Source organism: Ctenocephalides felis, unplaced genomic scaffold (genome assembly GCF_003426905.1).
Source record: "Ctenocephalides felis isolate EL2017-DRISC unplaced genomic scaffold, ASM342690v1 CF-g0.4_SCAFFOLD_00845, whole genome shotgun sequence".
Taxonomy (NCBI): domain Eukaryota; kingdom Metazoa; phylum Arthropoda; class Insecta; order Siphonaptera; family Pulicidae; genus Ctenocephalides; species Ctenocephalides felis.
This window is the reverse complement of record NW_020536999.1, coordinates 49,536,451-49,554,769: the sequence shown is the minus strand read 5'-3', so window position 1 is coordinate 49,554,769 and position 18,319 is coordinate 49,536,451. Positions and strand designations below refer to the sequence as shown.

Here is an 18,319-nt window from a genome sequence, read left to right as displayed (position 1 = left end):
CTATGAAAAAAATATTACGAAAATATATAACTTGCTTAAGCAAATTGCTGGAACTTTTGGTACCGTAACGAAATTTTCAAGAAATATTAAAAGTTTTTATGTAGATTATTATAAATACTGTAACATTGTCTAATATTTATAAGATTTATATAGACCAATTACGAAGTTAAAATTATTTATTTAAAGTATAGAAGTGTGCTCCCAAACTTTAGCCAGAATTAAAATTAAAGTCTAAACTATTTTCGAAAACATTATTTTTGAAAACAAAAAGAAATTGTTTTTTTTTTTTATTTCTTATAACCAATCTGAACCTTGGCTTCAATGAGGTTATTTGCTGACGGATACAGGGCTTAGTGGGGAATTTTTTTACATAAATATATTGATTGTTAATTTATTAAATCTTGCGGCCACTTTCTTTTTAATCTTCTCATAGAAACTTGTTTTAGCAGGTCTTTTATTAGAGTATTTGGATGGTATGCGCTTTTTTGATGATATTGAAAGAAAAAAATGAAATAATTTTTTTAGAGCAATTGTTTGTCAACGCAAGCAGAAAGTTTTTTTAATCATTCAAATCGAATGCTTAATTCTCTCAAAAACTGCCATTATTTGTACATTTAGCTCTGTATCTTCAAAGTGGCTGGACCTGCCTTTGCCAAAAACTAATCAGCACATCTCTCTATCAATCGCATATTTTTTTGAACCATTCAAATCGATTGATCCGTGCACATACATATCCACTTTTGAGGTATGCCAAAATGTTTAGAAACCTCTGGAACGTGAACTCTTACTATAACTTACCCTACGGGAAGTTAATTATATTGGAAATTATTTATTTTACGTCAATTGTTAATAACGCAGTTCAACTTAATATTTTTTCAAGGTACCTCTAATCATAAAAATATGAATAGTTTAATTGCTTTGTAAACACTTAATGATTGATCATATAACATAATCAAATATAAATGTGTCATACATTTATTAAATATTTGTGGCAAGACTGAGGTGGAAAATATACTCTAGAGATATTAAATACGTTTTAAGTATTTAATGCTTATATTTATTATTATAAATGATGTTTAAAATTATTATATTAGAACTTTTTGTAATCAAAACAAATATATGTAGAAATGCAGATAAACATAGTTTATTTCTCAATATTATTACATATAATATTCATGTGATGTATTAATTTAGAGGAGTCAATCTGAATCTCATTGGTCCAGTTGGACCCAAAATCAAACTACTCTTATACTGCATATCTGGACCATTCCAATCGATTTGGTAATTAGTTATCAATCGGGTAACCAGAACCTCCATTTCTAGTTCGGCAAATCTTCTGCCAACACACATACGAGGTCCAAATCCAAATGGCATGTAGGCAAATTTATGGGCACTTTTTGCCGGAGGAACCGAACCTGGACTAGTACGCAACCAGCGCTCTGGTATATATTTATCAGGATCAGGAAATTGATTTTTGACTCTGGCTGCTACGTGATGACTCAGACGAAGATAGGTCTGAAAAATATTTTGAGAAAAATACATAATTGAAAACTTTTTATAACATATTTTGGTCTGGGATTAGTAGAAGTTTGCTTGAAAGCATGGTGGAAAATGAAGAAATATTTTGAAATAACACAGAAATTATTTTATATTAATACTGTACTTTTAAATTTTTACTCCATTCACCTTTTGAAGTCGTTTTTTTTCTATTGTTGGCACCACTAATATATTAACGACGTCGATGGATTTTTTTTAACTTACCCTTTCGGAATAAAATATCCCCCAAGAGTGATATCAGCTCCTGCAAGGCGCATATTACCAATAGCAACTGGTTTCATTCTGTGAGTTTCCTTGAAGCAAGCCTTAAGATACGATGAACTATTTAATCCTTCTGCTGTAATAGGAGAATTATTTGGAAATATCGCCCTTAATTCACTTCTCAGTTTATTCTGTTTATCGGGATTTTTTGCTAAAAAATACATTGCACTTATTGTGCTTGAAGCAGTCTGAAGAAATTATTGGCAATTATTATAATTTTTCAATTTGGAGGTATGATTTTATACTAACCGTATCAACACCAGCAAAAAACATATCTAAAGCCATAACAAAGGCAACTTGCGGATCTATTTTTAATAAATGCTCCAAAACGCTTAAATTACTATCATCAGTTGTTGGATTTGCTTCTAGCCTTTTGATTGCTTGTGATATATGTTTGACAGCGATGCTGAAAATATTAATCAAATCTACATTTAGTTTACTGTTACAATTAAAAATATTCTCTTTGAATATAGGATAATATGCATATATTTTTATATTAGTAACATTTGTTTAGTTTTATTTCATTAGCATACTCACTCTGTAAGCAATCAAAAATTTGTATAATTTCATTATATTTTGGGGTGTTTATGTATCTCCAAAATGATGGCAATATTTCAATCTGGTATGCCAAGTCAAAATATCGTTGTATTGATTTGATTAGCCTCATGCCATCTGAATCTTCAGTGAGATTGTCATCAAGACAACCAAGCCTAGTGTCCACTGCTATTCGGGCTATTGACTCCAAAGACCACCTATCTACTTCTCTTAGGAAGTTTTGGGGTACATTGCCTTCTGCATCGAGTAAAGTTTGCAACCTTCAAAATTAGAAATATATATAGTAAAAATAGTAAAAATATATTTGAATTTTTTGTGAAACGATTTTTAAAGTTTCACAGTCTCTAAATAAATTTTCTCACCTTTTAATGAAATCATTAGCTATTTCTTCAATCCAGCCGACGTATTGTCGTGTTACTTTAATTTGCATCATCGGTTGATTTACTTTCGTCCGGATATTTTGCCAATCTTCTCCATGGCTACCAAAAATAATAATAATCAGAATATATATAGAAAGAAAAATTAAATGGTCAAACTTTACGAGTGAAGAAGTCCATATACTGATTTAAAAATTTCCGGTCTTTTCTTCTTTATGTAATGGTCACGTGTTTCGAGACCTGGACGAACTGGCCAAGTTCCTTCAGTGCGATAAACCTGATATGATTTTAATATAATTAAGAAATGATTTTGTATGTTATGTAAAATTATTTCTAAACTATAAATTACTTTACTTCACTTATTTAAATTAGTTTAAAAGAATTAATTCCAGTAAAGATACTCAAGTTGGTTTGCTTAGGTATAGAACATGCATGTTGCTTAATTTAATTAAAGAAATGATAAAGTGCAGCCTGCTTGTGTCAGATTTTCAAATTAAATAGGTTTTGACTTACTTTTTCTATATCATCCAAGTCATATAAGAAAACCATATCTCTTTTCCCTGGGATTCCTTTTAATTTGACAATATCACCATATTCTTCGTATAATTTTAATCCCAAGTCAATCATGCTTAAACCATTTAAGTTACCTGAACCGACGTCAATAAATTAAATTAAATTAGATTAAATAACGAAATTATTACACATACTTGAAAATGGTAAAATTAAGTTTTTTCCTAGTCTCAGTACCTACTGCAAAATTTGTCGAAACTTAATCAAATTTAAAAATATTGGTAAAAAATATAAAATAATAACGTTGCCTATAAATTGAAGGCTTATAGCCTTGACATTTAAATTTCTGTAAAATTCATCAAAATTTGTCTGACATGTATTGCCAATAATATTGTAGTTTAATAAATTATATTACAACTAAGTTTCTTTGTGAATCTTTCTTTATGGTTCTAAAAAATATTAAAAATTGGCAATTTGCAATCACGAAAAAAAAGTTATAAAACTATACCTTTCAAAATATTGTTTTATAATTGGACTCAAATTTTATTTGATTAATATTGATTATTATTATAATGCTTATTAATTGGAACGCTGTGTATAACTATACTTGTTCGATGGTATAAATAATAATTAATTAATAAATTTGAAGATAATCTGAAAATTTATTGCTGTCTACAAATTGTTTTTATAATATATGTATCACTACTTGCCGCCAGGAAGAAAATGATGAAGTGTTCCAATGATAGGTAAAGCCGAAGGTCCAGGTATCTTATTATATGATAATGCCGATACCTCAGAGACAATTTGTCGCTATTACAAAATATATCATTAAATATAAAACTGTATTTGAAAATTTTATACTTAATTGAAACTATAAATTAACATAAATAGAAAACAACAATAATAAATTTTAGCTTACCTTGATATAGCTCGTCGAAAATTTTCTGTGATTTATCTTAGTAAATAGTAGTCGAATTTCTTTATGCATATTAAATATTATATATTTAAAGATCACTATTTTTATTACTACTATTTTTTTTATTAACTAATCTAAAATTTATGCACTTCAAATATTGAAATAAACACTGAAATGACTACACCTGTCAAGTCGCAAAACGTGATATGCTCAATTGAGATAAATTGCTTATCGTAAATTAACATTCATATAATGCGGACATGTCATCTTTGAAGGTAATATTTTTTATATTATGAGAAACATCGTGTGACATAACCAGTTTATGTTTCGATCTAATATTTACACCGAATTCTCGTATGAGCTTATTGTTGGTTATGAATATCAATGATTATAAATACACCACAAATAAAATCTTCAAATATGACATGATCGGTTTGTCATTGTAATTAGCGAAATGAACCTTCATTAGAGAAATGAAGTAATTCCTGATTAACTAACTTCTATAATATTCGTTCACACAGTGGATTATGTTAAACAACGCCTAAACAAATATTGTTTTTGCATCTTCACTCATTATGTAATTGTGTTTCAAGAACTTCAGGTAATTAAAATTAACATACATTTATTGACCGCTTGTATTTTTTTTACTTTTTTGCTGGCGATATAATCCCATTCTTGGCTGTAATATCGATCTTGCCTAAAAAAATAATTTTCATTTTAATAACTTCAAAGATTTATAGAAACTACGAATAATATAGAAATAATTTCTAATCCAGCTTCTGATTCAGGTAAATCAAGATTTGTTTTGTACTACGATGTAAGTATGAAATGTTTGTTTATCTATACTTGGTATCGGTATGCATACAACGTTGATGCCGGTACGCATACAACGACGGATCTCTATTCACATACACGACGGCTAATCACAATCGACCCGCATCGAAATAATCTCATCGATAGCGAATAACGAACAGTTCGGGCGTGACGGACATCCGTTGCATTTGTACGGATTTGCACCCTAGTCGCGCCTAAAAAAGTTTTACTTCAAAAACATTTTTGTTTTAAAATTTATTACATACATTATTCTCATTTACATGATTGTTTATTTTATGGATGTCAATCTGAATCTCATTGGTCCAGTTGGACCTAAGATCAAACTACTCTTATACTGCATATCTGGACCATTCCAATCGACTTGGTAATTAGTTATCAACCGGGTAACCAGAACCTCCATTTCTAGTTCGGCAAATCTTCTGCCAACACACATACGAGGTCCAAATCCAAATGGCATGTAGGCAAATTTGTGGGCACTTTTTGCCGGAGGAACCGAACCAGGATCAGTACGCAACCAGCGCTCTGGCAAATATTTATCAGAATCAGGAAATTGATTTTTGACTTTGGCTGCCAAATGGTGATATAGCATAACATAGGTCTGAAAAAATATAAAAAAAGTTATAGTCAAAGATTTTTTATAACAATACTAATCTCAGTTGGATCAACTTAAGGTGCAAAAAAGTCAGAGCATGAAGAAGTACGTTTAAAATAATCAAATTTTAGTCCTATATTTTCAAGAGGTTACCAGTTAATTGACCAAATAAATGACATATTTCTCAAGTTTCTGTCAAAATTTTCAACTTACCCCTTTCGGAATAAAATATCCACCAAGAACTATATCAGTCCCTGCATGACGCATATTGCCAACAGCAACTGGTTTCAATCTGTGAGTTTCCTTGAAGCAAGCCTTAAGATACGATGAACTATTTAATCCTTCTGCTGTAATAGGAGCATTATTTGGAAATATCGCTCTTAGTTCACTTCTGAGTTTATTCTGTTTTTCTGGATTTTTTGCTAAGAAATACAAGGCACTTATTGTGCTTGAAGCAGTCTGGAAAATAACATTGACAAATATAATATTGTTTGCGGTTTTATAATACAGCATTATACTAACCGTATCAACACCAGCAAAAAACATATCCAAAGCCATGACTAAAGCAACTTGTGGGTCTATTTTTAATAGTTTCTCTAAAACGCTTAAATTGCTTTCATTAGTTGTTGGATTTGATTCTAACCTTTTAATGGCTTTCGATACATGTTTGATTGCAATGCTAAAATATAATCAAAGGTTTCTGAATATTTTGGCATACCTTACAATTAGAAAAAATGGATGTAGGTGTGTGTGTGTATGGGTGTGTGAGGATACAAATTTTTGTCGACGATTTCGGGAACACCGATCAACTGATTTGAATAATTCAAAAAACATTTGATTCGTATTAATAAGGAGTTGATTAGTTTCTGGCGAAGGCAAATTTAGTCGTTCCGAAGATACGGGGCAAAATGTGCCAAAAACGGTAACTCAGTTTTCAAGACTACGGACCGTCCGATTTTAATAATTAAAAAAACATTCTACTTGTATTGACAAGATGAAAACTGATTAAATTTTTAGGAAGTCAGGTCCAGCGGTTATGGACTCTCAATAAAAATAAGTTAAAAAAATGTTATCTGTCGGTCAAAAATGTTTATTGTTTATTGGACACATAAACATTTTTGTTAAATTATCAGATATTTTTTAGAGAGATTAATAATGTGTACACATTTTGTGTAAATTTTATTGGGTTCCGTACTAAGATTTTTAATTGCAGGACGGTAAGTTCCAGCAATTTGGCTTAAAGCACGATGCCATGCACCTCACTAGTTAAACATCTTTATTAATTATATTTTCTTATAGCAATCTCATCTTAGTATGACATCTTCTGAAAATAGTTTTAATCTAAGTTTCAGACTGCTTCTAATTATTTAAACAAAAATATTTCTACAGTTTTTATTATGCACAATTATGTTTAATGAATAGACAAAAATTGAATATGCCTTGCAATAAAGCTACTATAAAATTTATCTAATAATTAATTTGATGGAGATTTTGTTGTTTATTACTATAGATTATTATTGATAATTAATAACTGTTTCAAAAAGCCACTTACTCTGTAAAGCAATCAAAAATTTGCATCATTTCTTTATATTTTGGTGTATTAATATATCTCCAAAATGATGGCAATATTTCAATCTCGTATGCCAAGTCAAAGAATCGTTGTAATGTTTTTGATAAGTTTCATGCCATCAGAATCTTCGGCGAGATTGTCATCAAGGCAACCAAGCCTAGTGTCCACTGCTATTCGGGCTATTGACTCCAAAGACCACCTATCTACCTCTGTCAGGAAGTTTTGTGGTACATTGCCTTCTGCATCGAGTAATGTTTGCAACCTATAAAATTAAAGATTTATATAATAATTTTACAAATATTTATCAACTCACTCACCTTTTAATAAAATCGTTAGCTATTTCCTCGATCCAGCCGACGTATTGTCGTGTTACTTTAATTTGCATCATCGGTTGATTTACTTTTGTCCGGATATTTTGCCATTCCTCTCCATGACTACCAAAAATTTACAGAATACACATTGTAGAAACCAAAATTGAATGGGCAATTTTTGCTAACTTACGAGTGAAGAAGACCATAAACTGACTTAAAAATTTCTGGTCTTTTTTCCTTTATGTAATGTTCACGCGTTTCAAGACCCGGACGAACTGGCCAACTACCTTCAGTACGATAAACCTGATGTAATTTTCATATAATTAAGTACCTATATTAGTAAGCATGATACTATAATTTACACTATTAAAACATCAATGTACGTAGTACAATGTAGTAATAATCCTTAAGGAAAATTACATTTTGATATTGATGTGAATAAAATCATTCGTTACTGCAATCGAACAAAAAATTTCGGGTATTAAATTAAATGAGTAGTTCAAGTATTCATGCAAGTTATTTCTCATCATTTTTTTATATTGATTATTTAAAATTTAATCAACAAGAAATTTGGAAAAGGCTTTATAAGATCTAAAAATTAAATGCATCGGTAACTTTGAAGTTTAATGCGCCGATTCTCCCGCACAACAGAAAAATGTTATGGCAAGGCCATGTTACGCTGCCACTGCATTATGCTACTAAATCATACTGAAAACTGTCAAAATGATATGTATTTACTGTGCATTCAGGCGTTTTACACATAAACTTCAACAGCACTTGCATGTTATGGCAGGGTCAGAAAGACTCTGTTATCTAAAATCATTTTTTTGACATCGGTGCTATTTTTAGGTTAGGTTTTCTATATGCCAACCTGAGAAAAACGCCTCATTGCACAGAATCGACATGGCTTTTGTCAATATTTAGTATAGAATAGAAAGTTCTTCAGAACTTAGCCTTGCTATAATATTGGTCTATTGTGCTTGAGAATCGGTCCATAAGATATATATATATATATATATATATATATATATATATATATATATATACTATAATATATGAGGTTTTTTCATTTGATGTCGCATTTCTTTATAGTATTAATTTAGATAGGTAATATAGATAGATTAATCAACTTCAAACATAGTTTTATGACAAAAATGAACGAAGTAACTTTTATTGAAGGCTTTTAATATAATGAATCAAATTATAAAGTTCCAGGAATCTAGTAGGCAGAACCACCTAAGATCAGCCTTAACTTGAATCTTTTCTTTATTAGTTACGTCAACATTAATAAATATTAGTTTACAATTATATCTAAAAACATTTAGGCTCACTTTTTCGATGGCGTCTAAGTCGTACACAAAGACCATGTCCTCTTTTCCTGGCATTCCTTTTAATTTGACAATATCACCATAATCTTCATATAATTTTAGGCCCAAGTCGAGCATATTTAAACCACTTAATTTACCTAAAAGGTTATCATTAAAAGAGTGAAAAAATAGATTTTTCTTAAAATAAAGTCCTATGGAATTATTAAAAATACTTGATACTTGTGAAACTTTATAGAAACACCATAGTGTAAAATAATTGTAATAATTAGCTTTCGCAAAAATTATAATTACTCAGATTTAAACTTTGTCAGTATGCCTGTTTTATACGCCTTTACTCATTACAAAAGTAATCAATTTTATTATATGTATTCTTAAAATTTTACTTGCACTAATTGTTACTTAAAATATTATGTGCCACTTGCCGCCAGGAAGAAAATGATGAAGTGTTCCAATGATCGGTAAAGCCGATGGTCCAGGTATCTTATCATATGATAATGCCGATACTTCAGAGACAATTTGTCGCTATTGTAAAATGTATAATAACATATTTAAAAACTTCACATATAATTGCCAGTATACATTGAAATAACAATTACAAATATTAGCTTACTTTGACATAGCCCGTCGAAAATTTTCTGTTATTTATCCTGGTGATTAGTAATCGAATTCCTTTATGCATATTTAATTTTTGGTATTTATTGGTCACTATTTTTTTCACACTAAATTTATTTAGAAACTATTTTGTGACTCTATGCACTTTCAATATGGGAATGAATACTCCAATGAACACTTCTCTTAAAGAGCATATAAAATAGTGATAATACTCAATTGAGATAAATGGGAAGATATTAGCATTTATATTATGCGGACCTATTATTTTTGAAGGTGACTTTTTTATTTTCTAATAAACATTGCATAAAAAACCGATCTATGTTTTGATTTGATATTTGTACCTCATTGGTTCATTTTGGGGGTTTATATGTATATTTAAATTATAGTGTATATATAAATATATCTATTTTTTATATAATTTTATTATGATCCACATTTTTTTTTCTTATATTATGAATTTCAAATTATGTGACTATTATATTATATAATCTGATTAACCTAAAATTTTCAAAATAGTGCAACGTTTCATTATAATAAATCATATAATGTTATATATATGCATTAAGTATAAATATGGAAATATCATAATTTCATGCTTGTTTCTTCGAGAATATTAATACCGTAATAATGCAAATAGAGAAACATTAGTATATATTAGTAGAATTTTAATAATTATTGATATTAATTAACCATATAATACATATACATTCATCCAATTTCAAGAAAATAATATTATCACATTATGAAAACAAATCTTCCCAGTGGCTGCATTTTTTATATATTTAATAATGTTATCTGTATATCGTAATTTATTTATTTTAGAAAATTTAAAATAAAAAAATTTATTGGCCTATCGAATGTAATATAAAAATGCATATCAGATTGGAATGAATGATTATAATTTCAACAATTATTATAATTATCTCACAAATAAACAAGAAGAAAAATAATAGCAACCAAAAAATTAAAAACAGGGTACTGACTAGGTGTCTTACATTTTAATATATACAATGCGTTAATTTAAATTATTAAAAATATCTCATTATAATTTAATTAGTCGGCGTAAATTTAAATCTCATCGCTCCTGTTGGAGCAGTAAGCATCGTAGTCCTATATTCCATGTCAGGTCCAGACCATTCAATATGATAGTTTGTTACCAATTTTGCTATCAAAATTTCCATTTCGAGTTCTGCAAATCTTTTTCCAACACACATTCGTGGCCCGAAGCCAAAAGGCAAATATGCGAATTTGTGCGCACATTTAGCATCCGGAACTGAATCCGGCCCTGAACGGAGCCAACGCTCCGGCAGAAATTTGTCTTTATCGGGAAACTGGTTTTTCAGAACTGCTGCCAAATGGTGGAACATCATGAGTGCAGTCTGGAAAAAATAATAATGTAATATGATAAAATGATATAGTAAATAATATACAATATTAAATCTAATATTGACTATATATTAGTAAAAGGAAGTCAATAAAACATAGAAATTAATATATACTTATTATTACATTTAAATTGTATTATATCTAATATATTATAATAATTATAATAATTATGATAAATAATATTTATGTTACACATATGATCGTATTAAATATAATCAACAAGTTTGGAGTAGGGATAGTAATAGTTAGTTATATTATACTAAAACGATAATGAAAAAGTGGAATCATAAAATTCTTATTCACATGTTATTAATTTAAACTGCATCAAGTTCAATTTTTTTTAAATGTAATTTTCTGTATCTTTGTCGTCTTGATTTTGATTTTCTAAAATATCGCCAAATTTTTATTTTTTACTGTAGCACAATCATTTTTATAATCATCATTATTTTTATTAAAGCTAATACAAAAAATTGAAGATCAATAGCAATTAATATAAAAATGACGAAAACGATCTACTTTAAAAATTCCATGCGAACAAAATTGCACGTACATCCAGTTATTAATAATCTTAAGATATTTACATAATATTCATTTAAAAAAAACATTGACCGATCTTTTGGGAGTTCTTACAATAGAGACGTGTCAACCCGGACGCCAAACGCAGCCGGGTCATTGCCGTCGCATGTTCAAAAGAACCAGGACAGTTTTATGTTATTCGATTAACGCTTGTGATTGTATCTTTCCAATCTAGTTATATTTATGAATATACTTACACCTTTTGGAATATTATATCCGCCTAGAACCATATCTTCAGCGGCTAACCGTCCATTAGCTACGGCGACAGGTTTAATTCTTAATGATTCCTTGATACATGCTTTTAGGTAAGGCGAATCATTCAAACCTTCCGATGTTATTTGAGTGCCTTTAGGGAAAACTTTGTTTAATTCTTCCCTTAAACGTTTTTGTGCTTCAGGATTCTTTGCCAAATTGTATAATGTAGTGACAGTACTGGATGAGGTCTGTGGAAAAAAAAGCTATAGCTATGAGGTTTAAATAATTTAGTTTCGATATATTTAATTAATTAATTTTGAAGTTAATAAATAAATCAATAGTGATAGCAAATTGAATTTTATTATTGTTCATATGTATATGCATGTTAAGATTTATACTTCCGAAATGAATTATTGTCCTTCGCTTATTAAAAATAAATATAACATAAAATACACGTAGAAGTAATTTTATAGAACTGAGAGATGTCACTACGTTCAAGCGTTTTCTAGTTTTTATTCTAGACATAATCTTATTATATATGTATGTAATTATATTCAAAGAAGAATTATGCAATCTAAGCAATCAAGTGATATTAAATTAATTGGGTACTAAATAATTCTTATAAAGCAAAATATCTACTGTGATTTATATCTTTTACTTACAGTATCAATTCCAGCAAAGAACATATCTAATGCCATAATTATAGCAACTTGGTAATCAATTTTTAGCAGTTTTTCTAAAATACTTAAATTGCTATCATCTGATGTTGGATTTGTTTCTAAGCGTTTCACTGCAGCTGATATATGTTTAACAGCCACACTGGAAAAAATATATATAAATAACTACTACATATATGTATAAACAAAATTCTAGGAATGCGTTATTAAATGTGGATCAGTAATAAGATTATGTCTTTTATACATTAATGTTCATACAATTTTTTGTTTCCCACTTACTCTGTGAAAACATCGTAAATTTCAATCAATTCCTTATATTTTGGTGTTGGTTCGAGTTTCCAATTTGATGGCAATAAATCAGTTTCATAGGCGAGTTCGAAAAACTTCGGCATAGATCTGATTAACTTTATTCCATCAGATTCTTCTGGAAGATCAGCATCGAGGCAACCCAAACGTGAATCAATAGCAATTCGAGCAATTGATTCAAGAGACCATTTATTGACTTCAGTCATAAAATCTTCTGATGCATTGCCTTTTTCATCAAGTCCAAACAACATCAATCTATAAAGATTAATATCAATTATTTAATGTATTTATAAGTGCTCGTGAAAGGATATCTATTCAAATTTTCTATAATTACCCTAGATCCTATTTATAATATAATTTACTAGATATGATAAATTCTTAAGTTGTACATTTGACCTCGTATTAATTGAAAACTTCTCCATTTACTCAAGTATAAATTACAATAAAACAAATTAATAGTGCTTTCCTTAATACTTTAACTTGTTGTTTTCTTTTTGTTTAATCAACGATTCAACAATTAAATTTATATGAATCAATGTTTTTTTTTCAGTTTTACCTGGTAATAAAATCGTCAGCAATTTCTTCGATCCATCCAACATATTGCTTCGTAATTTTTGTTTGCATCATTGGTTGATTCACTTTGGATCGAATATCTTGCCAATCTTTACCTTGCCTTCAATAAGTACAATTAAAAGTTTTTAAATTGAAAAAAGTTGAAAAATATTTGCAATAATTAATAAGATACCGTACGCATGAAAAAGTCCAACGATATTCTTGAATAATTCTGGCCTTTTTTCTCTTAAATAATGTTCTCTGGTCTCTATATTGGGTCTCGACGGCCAAGGTCCTTCAGTTCTATAAACCTATAAAAACGGTATCATAATAATGATGAAGTAAAAAAAATCTATTTATGTAGAATTGTTTATATTTATTTTTTTTATTAAATGTATATGTAAAAATTTTTTTTTCAATATTTAGAATTTGTCTTAAAACAAATTTTTATATTTAAATTATTTCGTATGGTAGTATTATTTTTTTTAATATTATTTGAAAACGTTTTGAAACATTTCTACAATTAAAATACAAAAATTATTGACATATCAACCTTTTCCATATCGTCAAAGTTGTAAAGAAACACCATATCATATTTTCCGGGAACGCCTTTAACGCTTACAATGTCTCCAAAATCTTCGTATAATTTCACTGACAGTTTGTCCAAATCCATTCCATGGTACTGCCCTGAAAGTAATGTTAACTTAGAGTAATATCTATTGAACAGTTTACAAAGTTTCAAATTTGAAAAGGTTCCGGAATTTTGACTTGATTTCGACAGTAAATAAGTGGTTAGAGCGATGGAATTTGAATTAAAGGTCTCAGAATCGACACTCCATTTAAGCAGCACGATGACTAATAGTAGTGTCAGAGATTTTTACTTGTAAATTTACATAAAAGAGTCCAATATGTCCATGGCAATATGTTTCCAAATGAAAAGAGTCTTTACCCAGATTTGCTGCATCAATAAAATATTATTATTCCTGAATAAAATTTATTAGTCACAGATAAAATAAGTCTAAAACTTGAGAGAAAACTTATTGTTAGTTTCTATTTATAAAGAAACGGCATGACCGATTGCCTTGAATCATGTATGTAAGACAAAAGACAAATTTTGCTTTACATATCCACACATAATTTTTCTAATCTCAATCTGAAAAGATTCAGAATGACTGAAAACGCCAAGAAAGCATCAAACCACAAGCTTCTTCTTCTGGAAGTTCTAAAATATTTATTTTTCTATTATATAGATGATGTGATCTCATACACCAGACAATGTGTCTGACTAAGAATCAGTATGTATGTATGATCATACATTTTCGTAATAAAACAAGAATGATGTTTTAATGAATCAATCAATTTGAATTTTAAGAGTTACACTTATTTTCAGTAAATTTGAGTCAATTTATGAGAGACCATTAGTTCTAAATTTCAAACTTCACCTTCGATAATAATTTCATTAAACTATCACGCGACACTTTGGTGAGATTTTTGGCTTTGTAGACCAAAATCTCCAGATTCACATCCACTTCGAACAGCCTGATATCAAACAGAAGTGATATTGGCTTTCACATATAAATGGAGATATGATAAGTAAAAATAGACTTACCCCGAAATCGGTGCATCAAATAAAAAATATCAGTAGAAAAAAGTAATAATTAAAATTATCAGATTAAAATTGGCCAACTGTTTGGTCACTTTCTAAATGGATACACTATTAGGAAGTGAATAATTCTATATGATGTCGCAGTTATCGCCAAAAATATAATATAATTTTATCATTATCTATAAATTATTAGCTAGTTTTACTATAAAAATATTATATTTTTTTAAAAAAATTATTTATATTAATTAGTACGTGGGCGTCCAATCACTGGACCGAGAGTATCACTATCAAATAAGAAATATTTCTTATATTTTTTTCCAAAATTATTTTTGGTAAGTTATAGTGAAAGAGTCTAAAATAAATTTCTATATATCTTTACGTTTTAAGGCCTTCTGAACAATTTAGCAAACCTAAGAAAAAAAGAATGTATGTGTGTGTATGTAGTATGTATGTGTGTGCCTATGTAGTATGTATGTTTGTGTGTAAGCAGTATGTATGTGCTTATGTATTTTTTGAAATTAAAAAAAATGTAAAGCTCTTAAATATTTCAAATTACGGTACGGGAAACTCTAGAAATATGCCTTGAGGCACGATGCAGTTTTTTAAAGCTTTATCAAAAGCCGGAGCAATTTAAATATATCTGGCCGGATTTCTAAAAATTATCCAATATCTTTTTGTGATACATATTTGAAACTTTTTGCTTTATAAAAAGATTTTCGATAATCTTCCGATAAGAGCACATATTGAATCTTTTTGGCGTCCGCGGCCTCGGTAATACATTGCCAAGGCCAAACACTGATTATGCTCACATGATACTAACATGTGTCAAAATTTCAACGTGCTTGGAAACAACGGTTTATCTTAATGATAAAAATTCTATTTAAAATAAAATTTTTAGATATTCAAAATTTATATATCATAATATGAAAAAATCGTGATATATTGTTAATAGCTTAAAATTGGTAGAAAGCGCAAATTGCACTTTATATATTTATTGCACAATGCAATACAAATTAACTTGTAGAACTGAATAATTTTATTAATTAAATTGTTAATTATGTATTATATTTGAATATTTAAAAATATCTTCTTATTCAAAAGTTTTCTTGCTATCATTTGAAAAAAATACTATTTATACTTAATTACATAGACTACAGTTTATAATTCTACTTCCGTTTATCATAATGATTTTCCATAACTTTTTTACATCTATAAATATTAGAGTTAATTATATTTTACTTACCGCCCTTTGCAAAATGATGCATCGTTCCTTTATCTGGTAAAGCTGATGGTCCAGGCATTTTTTCAAATGGTAAAGCATTTTCATTACTTGCTTTAGGCACCTTGGATAAATTTTTAATCGTCAATTATAAATATATCATTTAATCACTTTTCAACTATTTTTTTTAAATTGTAGATATAACTTACTGCACCGTTCGCGTATTTTCTTTCTATGTTTACTGCACATAATGGTAAATGTTGCTTTGTACCACTTTTCGACAAATTTGTCAAAAGTTGAAAACACTTAGCACTGTTAAGCATTGTTTTAGATTTATTAATATAATGTGAAATGGTCGTAATGAATTTGAAATTTCGAGTCATTTTGCCGCTATATCTTTCTGATAGCGGTATTAACGTTACCAGATATCATCGATGACTGACAAATTTAGAAATATACATATAAATACGCACATATATATACTATGTAATATTTACTCATTAACGCTTGCTTCATTATATTATAATATATAAGGCTTCTTGCTCATCTAACCATGAAGTATAATAGTTACAACTAGTGGTGCATGACATCGTGCCTAAAGGCAAATTGCTGGAACTTCCCGTGTCAAAAACTATTTTTTTTCAAGAAGATTAACATTTTTGAAAAAAAATTACTCTGAAAAAATTAGATTTTTGAGAAACTATAAATTTTTAACAAAAAATTACTTTCTTTTGAAAAAAAAGGACTTTTTGAAGAAAAATTTATTTTGAAATATTTTGGAAATTCTGAACTTTTTTTCAAAGCAATCGTACTGCTTTAACTGCATAGAGACTGCAATATCGAAGCGCGTAAGCGCCTCGCCGCCGTCTAACGGATAAACATTAGTACGGAACCCATAGAAATGTAAACAAAATTTATACTTATTATATTATATATGTCTAATGATCATTTTTGACTGCCAAATAGTGTTTTTTTTACTTTTTTTACTAGATCTCTGAAACCGCTAGACCTGCCTTTTTGAAAATTTGATCAATTCTTCATCTTTTTAATACAAGTAAAATGTTTTTTGAAATTTTAAAATCCAACGTTCCGTTCTCTTAAAAACCGTGTTACCGTTATTGGCACTTTTTGCCCCGTATAATCGGAACAGCTAGACCTGCATCCGCCAAAAACTAATCAGCACGTCTCCTTATCAATACGAATCGAATGTTTTTTGAATTATTCAAATCGGTTGATCGGTGTTTCCGAAATCGTCGACGAAAATTTGTATCCGCACACACACACACGCACACACACACATACATCCATTTTTTCTAAGGTATGCCAAAATATTCAGAAACTTTTGAAACGTAAAGATATATAAAAGTTTTTATTTTGCGATTACTATATCTTGCCCTACGGGAAGTTAAAAAGTATTACTATTATTTTAAAGGCCTCTGAATATACTTGTTATAACTATATTGTTTCAGAAATATGTTTTGTCAGAATACAAGTTATTATTTTTTTTTCGAAAAAAGTTTGTGTAAATATTTCAAAAGTCCAAATTAATCTGCTAATTAAAGTTTATCGATATTATGTCTAAATCTTGAGAGTCCTTTTTTGTGTATAATATTTCCTGAACAAATTTTTTGCGCAGATGTAGTGAACAAATTCTAATATGTGATTTTAAAAAATTTACCCGTTATTTATTAGTTAGGAAATATGTTATATGATAATTGCATAGTAGTTTCTTTTTAATTAACAGTTTTCTAATAACTATTTTAGGAATTCAAAATAATATCTTGTTGATCAACTCTATTTTTTTTAATCGAGAAGTGAATGCAACTTGTCTTAAGGCAAAATTCCACTTACACTTTGTATTTAATTGTGCTCATTTTAGCAGAAAATGTAAAAATCACTAAACTTTATCATTTGAAAAAAAACATACAATTGAAAAATTTTCCAAGTGGCTATTCTTTGATCAATATTTGTAAGATTATTCACATAACTAACGATGATTTTTTAAAGAAACTCGCAATAAACTATAAATTAGATATACAGTCTGTGTCTAAACAAAGTTTTTTTTTCATTTTAAAATAATGAACTAAAAATGCCCTAACTTGTAACAATAGATACGATATCGTTTTAATTATATTTAATTTAATTTATGCATGATTTCAAGGTGAATTTTAAAAAGTTACAAACGAAACAATTTATATATTGTGATAAAATACATTAAGTTTACTAGATAAAATTATATCGATATTCAATGATTTGATTCACTAATAATGAAAATATAAACAAATTAAAATTAAACAAAAATATAAAATTAAGAGAATTATATATAAAACTTGTAATAACTGTATGAAACTATTCAATGTAAATAGCTTTCCGATGAGT

General features: G+C 28.6%; 3 protein-coding genes across 3 annotated transcripts; all 3 read right to left on the bottom strand.

Annotated features, from left to right (window-relative positions):
- Positions 1–1,185: 1,185 nt before the first annotated feature.
- On the bottom strand, positions 1,186–3,377 carry LOC113384890 (cytochrome P450 12b1, mitochondrial-like). Its single transcript, XM_026622664.1, has 7 exons — positions 3,264–3,377; positions 2,915–3,027; positions 2,736–2,852; positions 2,356–2,633; positions 2,068–2,279; positions 1,762–2,006; positions 1,186–1,498 (listed from the first exon to the last, which is right to left on the bottom strand). Exons 1-7 carry the CDS (start codon positions 3,375–3,377, stop codon positions 1,186–1,188), a joined length of 1,392 nt encoding a protein of 463 aa, XP_026478449.1.
- Positions 3,378–5,278: 1,901 nt separating this feature from the next.
- On the bottom strand, positions 5,279–9,490 carry LOC113384882 (cytochrome P450 12b1, mitochondrial-like). The gene is made up of 10 exons (XM_026622654.1): positions 9,422–9,490; positions 9,234–9,333; positions 8,815–8,948; positions 7,674–7,786; positions 7,490–7,606; positions 7,289–7,434; positions 7,155–7,245; positions 6,125–6,281; positions 5,816–6,061; positions 5,279–5,608 (listed from the first exon to the last, which is right to left on the bottom strand). Exons 1-10 carry the CDS (start codon positions 9,488–9,490, stop codon positions 5,279–5,281), a joined length of 1,503 nt encoding a protein of 500 aa, XP_026478439.1.
- A 979-nt stretch (positions 9,491–10,469) lies between these two features.
- LOC113384873 (probable cytochrome P450 12c1, mitochondrial) lies at positions 10,470–16,263 on the bottom strand. The gene is made up of 9 exons (XM_026622644.1): positions 16,150–16,263; positions 15,965–16,064; positions 13,669–13,802; positions 13,314–13,426; positions 13,120–13,236; positions 12,537–12,818; positions 12,243–12,399; positions 11,583–11,828; positions 10,470–10,802 (listed from the first exon to the last, which is right to left on the bottom strand). Exons 1-9 carry the CDS (start codon positions 16,261–16,263, stop codon positions 10,473–10,475), a joined length of 1,593 nt encoding a protein of 530 aa, XP_026478429.1. The 3' UTR covers positions 10,470–10,472.
- Positions 16,264–18,319: the final 2,056 nt, after the last annotated feature.